Source organism: Schistocerca nitens, chromosome 10 (genome assembly GCF_023898315.1).
Source record: "Schistocerca nitens isolate TAMUIC-IGC-003100 chromosome 10, iqSchNite1.1, whole genome shotgun sequence".
Lineage (NCBI taxonomy): Eukaryota > Metazoa > Arthropoda > Insecta > Orthoptera > Acrididae > Schistocerca > Schistocerca nitens.
In genome coordinates this window covers 94,339,753-94,352,995 of record NC_064623.1, presented here as the reverse complement: position 1 = coordinate 94,352,995, position 13,243 = coordinate 94,339,753, and the positions used below count along the sequence as shown (strand labels likewise).

Genomic DNA, 13,243 nt, shown 5'->3' with positions numbered 1-13,243 from the left:
GGAACTGTACCTGGGCACTTAGGATTGACATTCTGTCGTGCTGACCACTCACCTATTGGGGGCGGACTTTATAACCCTGTATTCACCTGACCAAAGGTCCCATTCCTCTTGCCACCGAACTTGACTAATTCCCACTGTATCTAACTTCACCTATCCATTTCCATTCTTAAATTTTCTAGCCTACTTGCCTGATTAATGGATCTAACATCCCATGCACCGATCTGCAAATGCCAGTTTTGTTTCTCCTGATGACAACGTTCTCCTGAGTAGTCCCGATCTGTAGATCTGAATGGGGGACTATTTTACTTCCACAATATTTTACCCAAGAGGATGCCATCATCATTTAACCATAAAGTAGAGCTGCATGTCATTGGGAAAAATTATGGCTGTATTTCCTCCTTGCTTTCAGCCGTTTGAAGTACCAGCACAGCAAGGGCGTTTTGGTTGATGTTACAAGGCCAGATTAGTCAATCATCAAGACTGTCGCCTCTGCAATTATTGAAAAGGTTGCTGCCCCTCTTCAGGAACCAGAAGTTTGTCTGGCCTCTCAACAGATACCCCTCCATTGTGGTTGGACCTCCAGTACAAATATCTGTGACAATGAGGCACTCAAACCACCTCCCTACCCCTCTGACTCACTTTCATTAAGCTCCTCATCTGTGCATGATGCATTATTGTTACTAATGTCTGAGTCAGCAGTACCAGTACTGATAATGATTTCATTTGGTTCGAGTTCAGCAACACTGTCACATCCCTGGCAATCTTCTTCCAGTTGTTGGACCTTCCTGCAGTACCCTTCTCAGTTGTCAGCAGTTACTGACAAAGGGAATTCCCCAAACAATTGTTTTAGTTTTGCCCATACCAGGTCAACCGTACTCAAACCAGAAATAGAGAGTGGCAAGTGGACAACCGTGTCGCTTTTCTCTTTTGCTATTTGTTCGATCATAAACGTTTTTTTGCAGGTTGATGTCCTGAAATTAAAGTGAACAGAGCCTTCTTCGTTATGCTCTTATTACAGGCAACATACTGCCTTGCAGCCATTCCAACACTCTCGCTTTAGTATTTGTCCACCTATCTGATGTGGTATGGGGCACTGTGCATCACAGTGACTGACTGCGGAGGAAGATTCAAAGTTTCCAGAGTTTATTTGACCATGATAATCATGTCTTGTGGATTTAGGTCAGAATTTTAGTTGGGCCTCCCTGACGATCCCTTTCCTTGATCCAACACTTCCAAAAATTAGTATTTTAGAGGTAGTTCCCCACATAATGCTGACATCATCCTCCTGCCAACATTTACCAACTGTCATATTACTGTGTATCAAAGTTTCACCTGGATACAATATTTCTGTGGCTGATTGCCTGATATGTTTTATTTCTATAATGAAACGAGTCTGTCAACCAATAATGTCTCCGTGCTCTAGCAGTAAAAAACTCTTATTCTGCACTTTTTTTCTACATGAATCCCGTGGTCAGTAAAATAATCTGTAGAGATGTAATACCCCAAATCCAACCAATCTTTCCCTGGAGTATTGGTCGAAGTTTCTGCAGACTGGGAGCAATCTTCTGCACCAGGTACAAATGTTCGATCATATGCCTCAAGACATCCCTGTCAGAGATATCAAACTAAATTTTCCTAGTAGATCTTGGCCCAATAGAAAGAAAGTAAAAAAAGAAAGTCAGAAAGTAGAATTCAGTTGTATGAGGGCTGTATAGATACAAATAACAAGGAGAGACCGTTTGAAATCATGAAACCACTTATACAGCAGTGTAGGTTATGATCCTAGATATCATATGATGCAGCCATAACTGAATAAAAATAATGGCAGTCATTTCTATTACAAAAGAGTAGATAGTCAGTGCTGTGAATATGCACCTTGGAAATTATAAAACTGCTCCAACTGGATGAAAATGCGCTTTTAAAAATTGGAATCACAATGAAAGCCCAAAAAAAAGAATTTTAATACATATTAGGCGGTTTTCTATTTCTCAATATGCATTTCCATTATAGTTTAAAAGAAGGACATGTGACAGGAGTCCTGCACACTACCTTCAACATAGCAGCCTAGTACCTTAAGAACTAAGCCATTTGAGGGTGTTATTCCGTATTGAGCCACCTACTGGATGACAAGAAACTCTTTTATACACAAAACAAAATTATCACTTTAAAGAAATTCAGTCAAAGTGGTAGTCAGTCTGAAAGCACTGTCGAACAGAAAATTATGAACCGAAATTTATCTATTTTCGCTGGGCATTTCTGGTGATTTTCCTGAATTCTCTTTGCAAGATATGCAAATTCATTTTACAGAGCTGAAACTTGCCCCCGTGTTGTCAGCTGAGAGAGCAGATGGAGCAACTCTTTATTCTTTCCTTTCTGCTCTCTACATTCAGTGTATCATCAATTATTTTCCTAGCTCTAGTCCGTAATGTGCTACCCTTTGCTCCTCTCTGAAAGTGGGAATATCTGGTGCTGCTCGTGAGCCAAGAACCGCTTCGTCGTCACTCATCAAAAGATGTATTAGTTTACTGCAGAACTCAAGTCTTGACAATGGCTACACATGCCATATTCTGTGTTAGATTGCTGAGATTGGCAGCGGCCGGACACAATACGTGGACGAAGTCGACCGACTCCTATGGACTTCTGGCGATTCAAAAGTAGAGAAGCTTTTTCTTGTCTTTGTAAAAAAACTGTACACTACAGTATCTTCCATGAATAAACTCACGGAAATTCCGATGTTATTAACTAGATGATTTATATATACTGTAAACAGCAATGGCCCTATAAAATTCCTTTCTGTCCCTACCTGACTGTGGCCACAGTTTGGATTCAGTGTGACCAACAGACAGATTTTACATGTTTGAAAATAGCTACCAGTCATCAACCTGGTGTCACATTCCCAAAACAGTTAATTGTTTTTTTTTTTCATTACCGGCTGTTAGGATGTTTTTCATCATCAGATGGATACACTGCGTTTAGGTGCTGAACTATTGATTGGCTTTTGTGAATAATACCGCTTGGATCGCATAAGTACCTTCCAGCTTTTTTCATTTTTCGGTCACTACCTTCATCGACCCTGTAAAAAAATCAGGGATAATCTAGGAACAGAAATCGTTAGATATACTTTATCAGCAACTGAAACAATAAAATTACCCATCAAACCACAGAATTCATGAAACATATAACCTGTGCCGATTCGGGTCGATAACTGCTAACTCAGCTTTAAAGTTTTACAGAAATTTGACGCCTAATGTTTGGAATTAGCAAGATAGTTGTGTCGTTATACGGATTTTTAGTTTAATCTTCAGGTACATGAAGGATGCTAATAGCCCTATATTACAAAGAAAAATATTTTCTGGAGACTCTGCGTACCTCGAGGCTCTCACCCCGTTTACATGGGGCTCCCAATAACAGAATTCGTAAACCGATTTCCCAATAGCGCGTTTTGTTGGTCATCACTTCAAAATCGATTCTGGAAATCCGCTTCCAGTTGCCGGTATCCAATTCCGCAATCGATTTTCGCCCCCAATTAAATGCAACCGGCTTTCGAACGTGTTGGGGATGTCAGGTTTTGTCTTGTTTTTAAAAATTTTCCGCTAATATGGACGGAGTGGCTTTTGTACAGTGTAGGATAAGTAGAAATATCAGACTGAAGCTCTTAACACCTCGAGTAATTGAAGAGAGATGGCGATTATGCTGACTAAATCAGAGACTATAACCACAGTCTAACATAACAGTCGCGACACTCACTGCTGTAAAAGTTGTTGTCGTTTGACAGATGGAGCGTCACTAGCGCTCCAAGCGGCAGGTAAGGTGAACGTCAGACGCGTCGTAAGCACAATGTTTGTTTGCATCCATTTCCTACGTAATTTCCGAATTATTCGAGTTATTTTCTTGCCTCCAAGAGTTTGTGTAGTATCAGAAGGCATATATGTTTCTAAAAATGATTCTAAAATAAGCGCAAGTATGGACAAAAACCATGAATAGAGTGGCAAGCTACAACACATTCGTGAAGAAACACTTGTGACATTGGACAGAATTGCAGCTTACCATGTTGATATCAAAAGAATATAAACACACAGATTCACATGTAAGAAGCACAGACATGTACCTCTACATGCAAAAGCGATCGACAGCTCGTTTATCGTTCTGTAGGCCTACTGTGTTTGTCATTGTCGCCAGTCACCACAAGTACGACCTTCATCTTTATATTATTCTAACTGGGACAAGCAACTGCCAAATAGTGGGAGAAATATACTGAAAACATTATAATGAGCTGATTACATTACATTTCACGAAAAACCAAATGAATAATTTTCAAACAATCTGTCTGTAGGCATTTTCTTTGTCCCATAATAGTTTCGCTCGAAGTCTAGCGATCTGCACATTCTGACACTTCGCACGCTTTTGTAACACACGAACAGCTGCACTTAATTTGACCACTTCATCGTCAAAACAGGTCTGTGTTGATGATTCACACGAATCTGGCACTGATACATGGAGAGTTGAACTGGATGCTTCTGTGTCATACGACAGTTTTACAGCTTTAGATTGGCTGTAGAATCTTTGTGCCAGTTCCCTCTTCATCGTCAGCTGAGGTGGCTTATTTGGAATGTCAGACTCTGTGGGTACTGCATTCCACACGAGTTTGTTATTGTCTGCGTTCATGAACTGGTTTTGTTCGAAATGTAGCGAACAAAACCTAATATTATTATACAGGTAAACTGGTTCTTTCTTCATAAGGTCTTCTTGTCTGCTATTAACTAGCCATTTTCTGCTCCTAAAACGAAACAGTCATCGTTTATACACATACAGTTTGCAAGTGAATCCTGACGATACAGTTTAGTAACATGATGGTATTTACCTCTCAGGATCCTTAGGAAACCTAAAAAAAGACAGCTGTGGTGTCTTCTTCCTGTTGCTGCTGCAATTTATTGCGCTACAAAGGCTCCCGATGATAAAAAACATTGTATAAATCAAAATAAACAATCACTATTCGCTTTCACGATCGCGCCGAACTCACAGTTCAACCTACCGGCCGCTTGGGGCGCTGATGGCAACAAAATCGAGGCGAAGTGTCGCGACTGTTATGTTAGACTGTGCTGTAACTGCTGTTTTCCTGGTGCCGTATTTAACTGAGCTAGCAGATCCACTTCAGACCTTAACATGTAAACACGACAGCGAAAAACGGTTTCCGAAATTCGGGTTTCGTCGTTTGGAAGATGTGTCGCATGTAAACGTAATGTATGAGTCCGTATCCATTCCACTATCTTTCGATGGATCGTTCGACTTAAATTCGATAGACTCATAAGCTGTGTCGATTGGCAACGTTGTACCGTGACTATGTTTTCATTTGGCGGTTGGTGGGTTGTACCAGCCAGTGGGTTTGGTGTGTGTATATGAACAGCATAAATAAACTGAACTGGTGTAGTTTGTGGAGGTATTGACGTAAATTTCTTATAATGCCATCGAATAGGAAAATACCACATATTGCTATACAAAATGATTGGAACATTGCCTTGCAAAATGAAAATGGTACTGCATGGTGTAGTTTCAAATACATTGGGGAAACTAGCGTACAGTGTACGATTAAAAACGTAGGAAGGGATGGGAAAGCATTTGAAGTTACGCCTAATGAACTCTCCGTTAATAGGATATCTGCTACTGTAATTCAGGTAACCCATCCTGAATCTAACACCGTGTGTTTCTTCAAATCTCCGGACTCAGAGTTCGTGAACATTCACAAGAAGAGCGTTGTTTCATTAGATGTTTCTTCTGGCGGTTTGGGCGTCTCCGTTTGTACAGAAAACAAGTTACTCGTTTGGGAGACAAGCACGGGAGATGTAAGGCGTGTGCTGGAAGGTCATGCAGGAGATGTTTATAAGTGTGCGTTGTTTCCTTCAGGAATTGTCGTTCTCTCGGGCGGTGCTGACATGGTGTTGAAAATTTGGTCTGCAGAGACTGGACAGTGCCCTGTGACCCTGCGTGGACACACAGCAGCAGTGACAGACTTCTGCATCGTCGACAAAGGAAAGAACATTATTTCTGTTGCGAAAGATGGCACGGCGAAGCTCTGGAGCTGTGGACAGGCAGCATGTCTTGGTACGGTTGTCAAGTTGGATGGAGATATAAATTGCTGCAATATTTCGGTCGCAGAGGAGGGCTTGGACCTTGGAGAACGCACAGATCCGTTGCAGGAACATGAAGTTGGTACACAAAATAAGATTTTATTGGTTGGATGTGAAAGTGGCATTGTTTGCTGCGTTTCAGTTTATAGTAAAAAGAAGTTTTTCTCGGTTAAAAGCCCATCTGCCGTAAATAGCGTTAAGTTTCATACAAAAAGTAATGTCTTAGTTGGGTGCCAGGATGGCAGCATTCACCTTTACAACTTAAAAACATCAGAATGTATGCTGACATTAAAGGAATCGTGTAGCCCTGTCCTCAGTCTGTTGACTCTTGATAGTGGTGCTGTATTTGTTGGCAGGGCTGATGGCACATGCATATGCTACAGGAGTGTTGCACAAGACAATGAATCTACTGCCAGAAGACTTCAGTTTACTGGTTCTGACTTTGATCCTATATATGGCATTTGTTGTGATGGCAAAAAAATATACACTGCTTGTCGTGATGGTGTTATTAGAAGTTATAAACTTACAGGTGAATTGGACATGATGTTTAAAAGTACTTATACATGATAACAATTCCTGCAGTCAATATATGTTTAAGTGTGTGGCTTTACTGCACTTACCTGCCTTGCAGGCTTGCCTGTTAACTTGACAGCTGCTATTCTAATTTTGAAGAAAATAATTAAAAGCTTTTATAATGGTGTGTGAATCGTTTCTGTTCTGATAGTTTCCTTGACACTGAAAAGGGGGAACATTCTGCTATGTGGGCAAATTTTTAAAGTTTCACACATTGTAACAGTAGCTAATGAAGGCACATAAACAGGTTTTACAATAAGTATGCACTTTTGTCTGTGGACTCCTGAATTGGAATCAGTGTAGCGAGGAATTACAGCATAGTCATTTAATATTTGTCTGGAAGTTCCACTTAATTGTATTGTCTATAAGATTTTAACTTGGAGATTTCCTTTATAGTAGAAAATGCCTTTGGTCTGAAATAATGCTGTTTTATTGTTGTACAATGTAGTTTGGCCCCAATGGATCCAAAATCAGGTGTGTTTGAATCTTTCAATAGTTTACTTGGTAATGAAGTCATAGAAAAGTTTTTTCTGAGCAGTTGAAACTCACATTACTTGTCATTGTATTGGTTTTCAATATTTAACTGCATTCAGTGGTGCACATAACTTCATAAGAACACTCAGCATCACATTGTCATGAATACAAGTCAGATGCCGTTTGACTGCTGTTAGGAACTGGCTATGGCACCAAGCTTATGTGACTTACAGCAAGTGAACAAATTGAAGAAGGCATGGACAGAAATGTGTTGTATACTGTAATTAAGCATTGACTACATTGTCGTCTGTACTTGGTGTACTCAGTGCTGCTGCTTGCACAACTGAGAACTGTAGGCAGAATTCAAATAGAATATTGATGGCAACTCATAATGACCATGTTAGTTGTTCAAAGTAAATTTTAGCAATGTATGTATGATTAGTTAGTGATAGTCCATGTGGATGACTTCTATTTAAATGTTATCATGGAAAGTGCTTGCTGAAATATAAATAATGGAAAGAGTACATAAAGATAACAACTTACTGTTTAGTTGAGGCAAGAGTGTGCAACACACACATAAACAAGACTGAAAATGTTGCCAAGGTTTTGGACTGTATCATCCTCCAGAATGAACGTAACCACACATGCATCTGAATGGCTACACTTTCCCAAAATATTCATTTTTGATATAGTTTTTGGCTAGTTTGACATTAGTTGTAGTGAACTTGATGAAAGGGTTGTAGGCCCCTACTGTATTATGTTTTAACTTTTACCCAGACAAGTTTAGTTGACTGCAAGAGTTTTAAGGACTCTGGACAGAATTTATTAGCCTGGCTCTGCACTTTTGTGCTGTACGCCGTGTATGTTTTAATGAAGTATTGCCTCATTGTACTAGTGCATTAACAATAGTAAATTAAAATACACTGAAACAACAGCATTATTTACTACAAATAGCCAAGCTTAGTTGATTTCAGAAATGATTCAGTGACTTTCGACCTTTACGTGTTGTAGATTTGCTCTTTTGAGGCCTACATGTTAAGACAAATGCAGTTATAAGTGGTTTATTACCATAAATGTGTTAAGTAAAACTTCCCTGTTTTGCCACTAGTTTCGGCCTTTTTTCCTCATTTATTTATTAACGTAGACAGACTGGTCATTGACAGTATATTGAGAAGATCTTTAGTATTTCCCACATGTTTCTCAACCTGTTGCTTGACATATAGACTGCGTGGGGCTGCCGGCAGACACAGCAGAGCCTCACGCCTTACGCAGCTCACCTACCAACTGCTGGGCCAGTTCACATTAAAAAATAAAAATGGAAAATCGCATGGAATAAAGCTGCTTACTCCATCTTTATTCATACATGTCCCTTATTTCTAAATTTTTGGGAAAGAAAAAGGAAGATATAATAAAATCTAGGGTGCTTGCAGATATGTTATGTCACAGTGTAAATGTGAACTCGGTGCGCCATGAGGATGCTGACTGCTGCAGGGTAGTTGTCCTACAACAAGAATTAGAAATAAAATCTAGTTGTAAACCAATATTCAGTTATAAACAAAAAGAAAGAAGATAATTATATACACAATGTATGGTCTATTGACAAGAATTGAGAATGCAAGGACATAGCAGTGATTGTGTCGGTGAATAAAGTTGGCAGAGGTGTCAAGAGTGTGACTACCTTCTTGACTCGTTACAAAGCTTTAGACCTTTAATGAGTTTCATAAATCTTCGAGTAATACTCGTGGCATCTCTTTTCTATTTCTATTTTCCTTTATTCATATAACTATCTGGCAGTGGCCTTCTGTATTTCCGTATATTGGGACCACGAGACAGCGGTAATCATTATTGGCTCCTAGAGAATAATGAACAGGATACTGTACCCAGTTACATGGACACCAGTGTTTTCTTGATCAAGAAATACAATTTAACACATACAACTGCAGTAAATTTACGGCAAGTAGAACTGTGAGAACTGACAATTGCAACCAAGGCTAAACTGATAATGCATTCCTAACCCAAGATTACATCTAAGAGTCTTGTTCATTCACAGTAGGCCTATATGTTTCATCTACAAGCGGTACATAACTGTATTACAAACATGTCATCTAAGGATATACTGTGGTAAACAGAGCAGAGCTTTCGGCTGCCAGCAGGCATGTTTTATAATCTAGAGCTTCCTTAGAGTTTTAATGATTACCCTCAATAATTTTTTAACCTTAAATTATTTGTACTAATTAAAAAAAGTATTTTATGAACAAAGTCATTATCACTAATCTTTGACACAAGATTTTCTCATGTATCAATGATTTGACACTTGTATGCACCAGTCACCTACAGATGAACATAGACTGAAAGGATTCAAAATCATTCTATGGCAAAAGAAATAGCAATACCATTCTGGCAAACTCATGACATGACCAGCAATGAAAAATATGATAGGCTACTGGATTTTTTGTTCAGTTATCCAAGGCAGGAACACATTTGCCATGATTCAAAGAATATGGGAATCTACAGGCAATCACTTTCAAGTTGTTCAGTCCCTCATGCTCTTGGTATGCTGTTAGCTACTGCACCAGAAATTCTTGTGTCTGAAAAAACAACTGTAGGAGGAGGAAGCTTACCAGCAGCATCTGCTCAGCTGCTGTTACAATTACATTAAGATTTTCTTTCTCACTATTCCCAGTACAACTTTATCCAATTTACCTGTGATTACTTTTCCCCCTTCAGGCTGCAGAAAAATGTTCTTTTATCTGAATGTAGTATTCTGATTGGGTCATTTGCTGTTTCTATTTTTTAATTTTTATGCTGTTCTGTTTCTGCAAACTGGTTACAGATTTGTTACTCAGTGGCATTTTCATGAGAAGTTGTCAAGTTCCGTGTCGTTTGCTCAGTTAGAACTGAATGTCTTTTCACAAATGCTGGTACTAGTTCTTTCATTTTGCTCTGCCATGCACTTTGAAATGGTTTGCAGAGTATGGATTTAGATGTAGATTGTTTGGTGTACACTTCCTGGGAATATTTCTTTTATCAGCATTGGTTCCATTGGAAAGCAGGTGTGCCCAGTGACAGTATTTATTCCAAGCAGTAAATGGTAAGGGGGACAGTCGCAAATAATGTTTATTGCATATCCAGATTATTGGTGACTGAGTGGATGTCTTCAGTGGAGTAAATATAAGTTAAAATGTAAAAACCATTTACATATACACATAGTTCCACACTTGAGTGTCAATTCAACCTGTGGCATACATAGGGGGATTAAGTGCGAGTGTAAGTGGTTTTAATGTTTTAGAGTGACCAAAATCTGGATATGCTGTAAACATTATTTTTGACTGATTGCTGTACCTTGTACTGCTTGAAATATTTCTTTTGGTACTGGATACTGCACTGTTGCGGTTGATTAAAGTTGCTGGTCTGGAATATTTTCGTCGTCTCCAGTAAGCACATTGGAAGAACTAACGTTATGTGGTTCGAGGCTTGTTGCACACCTTGTAAGACATTGTCATCATCGGTAAACACAACTCTTTGTAGTCTTTGTCATCTGTTTTAGGCTTGTAATTTCCATTAGGCCTATAACTAGAAAAAGATGCCCTGTTGTTACAGCGTCTAAGACCATGTTGTGGACTGCAGTTGAGAGTGACAAATATAATATTCCAAGATGGGCATTCATAATGTTATTGAGTGTGATCACTAATACATTTTGAATACTACATATGAAGAAAGTCATGGTACTAGTTACTGGCAGGGGGTGTCAGATATTGGAACATCATAGAGAATGAGGGTGCCAGTGTTTTACACCTCTCCTTAAAATTATCGACTGAGATTGATCTTATTTTTTATAAGTTGGTTTACTCTCTACAGCATCATGACTCAGTGATACATAATGCCATTACTAAATTTAACGTGTAAATGGTGCAAACCATGCATCGAAGAACCTTATATTACACTTGTCATTGTGAAAACTGCTCTCAGAACCTTGACAGGTATAAAGTTTTGTTTATTTTTGATACAATCACTTTTTATGGCACCGTCATAACCAGTTGCGGCAGTAGATGTGTAAGTCCTCTATAAAACAATCTTTGCTTGTGAAATATGACAAATTTACAATTATATGAATGAGTGTTGTGTGTTCGTTTGGACATGTCCAAAGGAACACACGATGCATAATCTGCAGCTGTGATACATATTATATAAATTGAAGGGGAAGGGGGAGAAAGGAAATGGAAGGGGCTATTGATGTCGGCTGTCTTGGGACTTTATGCAGAATCAGTGGCGATGAGTGAAAATGTGTGCTGGACCGGGATTTGAACCTGGGATCTCCTGCTTGCTAGGCAGTTGTGTTAACCACTGCATCGTCTGGACACATTGTTTATCACATCTGTGCAATCCCTGTCCATATCCTCCATGCTTGATACTCTGAGATTCGTACAGAAGGTCAGACGTGACTGCATCTGCACTGAAGGTAATAGATTTATTGCCCATCAAGGCAAATCAATTATATGAGTGTGTAGTGTCTGTTCCTTTGGACACACATGGAAAAACAGTCCTTATGCTGTTGACATCAGTAGTCTCTTCCCTTCCTTTTCCTTTCTCTGCCCTCCACCTCCAATTTATGTAGAAATATTACAATAATATTTCAGTGAGTTATTTTAGAATGTGAAAATAGAATACATGTCATGCTACTGCATTTATTTTATTATAAAGACCTTACTCTTTTTTTAACTACTGTTTCAGTGATTCAAAGACCTGTACTCTTTATTTCTATTTTACGTTTAGCTGATTGAAATATTGGTTCTATGTTTAGTTTGGCAACATATGAACATTTTCTCACCAAATATTGTCCATAGGTATGATCCACATTTATTGTAAAACACTTTACTTAGCTGACAAGTAGACCTAATGAAAATGTTATTACCTGTTTTGAGGCAGTATGTAAGTGTTACAGTAGCGTGTAAAGATGGCAATTGGGGACTGAAACCATTTATGATTGTGTCAAAATTGAAAAAAAAAAAGTTGATAATACGTCAATGACCTGAAATGTCATTAAAAAAAATTCCTCCAAAACAAATGGGTATTCAGTATCTGTTTTAGTTGAACAATATCCTTGGCCAGGGTGCGGATTATCTATCATTGTACCCGGAAATTAGGGATGTCCTACCTGAGACCTTCCCACCCCTTCGAAAGTGGTATTTTGTTACTAACGCAATCTACACAACATCGTAGTCTATCCCAAAGCCCAGGTACAAAACCTATCCAGTCCACCCACCCAGCAGTTCCTCCTCCAGTCCTGTCACAGCCTAATCCTATCCCATCAATGGCTGGGCCACATAAGCAGGCACATCGTATACAAACTCTGCTGCAATTACTGCACAGCTTTTATGTCAGTATGACAACCAACCAGCTGACCAACAAAATGAATGTGCGCTGTCCAACTGTGACCGAGAACAGAGTTGACCACCCAGTGGCAAAACAAGCAGCTGAGTACAATATGCTTGACTTCAGTGGCTGCTACACAACCCTCCTGGCATCAATCCGTTAACCCACTGTCCACGCACACCCTCTACCCAACAGTTTCCCCTTGACTCATCAACTTGTTAGAGAGGCAGTTCAAAGATAGTTTCACTCAGTCAGCACAAGATTATAGGGCTTTGTCTAGGACAGCACCACATCCAGAAGAATTACTTCATTTTAGTGACCTAATATTTTTTGCAATCTCTCTAGCCAATGAGTTGGCAAAACTGATGTTTGGTTGTGGAATATGCATTACCTTTTTAAGTTTATTGGATGTGCTTTTTGATGGATCATTGGATTATAAGTAAAATTCATTGAATTTAATAGTCAATGGTATGAATTTTGTATGTCTGTCTTGCTGCTACTGTCATCTGGGAGCAGAATGTCATTTACCTTGCCGAGTTTGTTTCATACCTAATAATGCTCCAAACTGACCATGCCATGCTTTTGGAAGTATGACATTTCTGTGCATGGCAGTTGGTTTTTGCTTTTTGATAACATGCTGAAGAATTTTGCAATGCAGTTTGTTTGAAAAAGAACTCCCTATTTTTAATGTGTTATAG

At 39.1% G+C, this 13,243-nt stretch overlaps 1 protein-coding gene across 1 annotated transcript; it reads left to right on the top strand.

Moving 5' to 3' along the window:
- The first annotated feature begins 5,328 nt into the window (after nucleotides 1-5,328).
- Nucleotides 5,329-6,825, top strand: LOC126210135 (proteasomal ATPase-associated factor 1-like). Its single transcript, XM_049939284.1, has one exon. It carries the CDS (start codon nucleotides 5,460-5,462, stop codon nucleotides 6,690-6,692), a length of 1,233 nt encoding a protein of 410 aa, XP_049795241.1. The 5' UTR covers nucleotides 5,329-5,459; the 3' UTR covers nucleotides 6,693-6,825.
- Nucleotides 6,826-13,243: the final 6,418 nt, after the last annotated feature.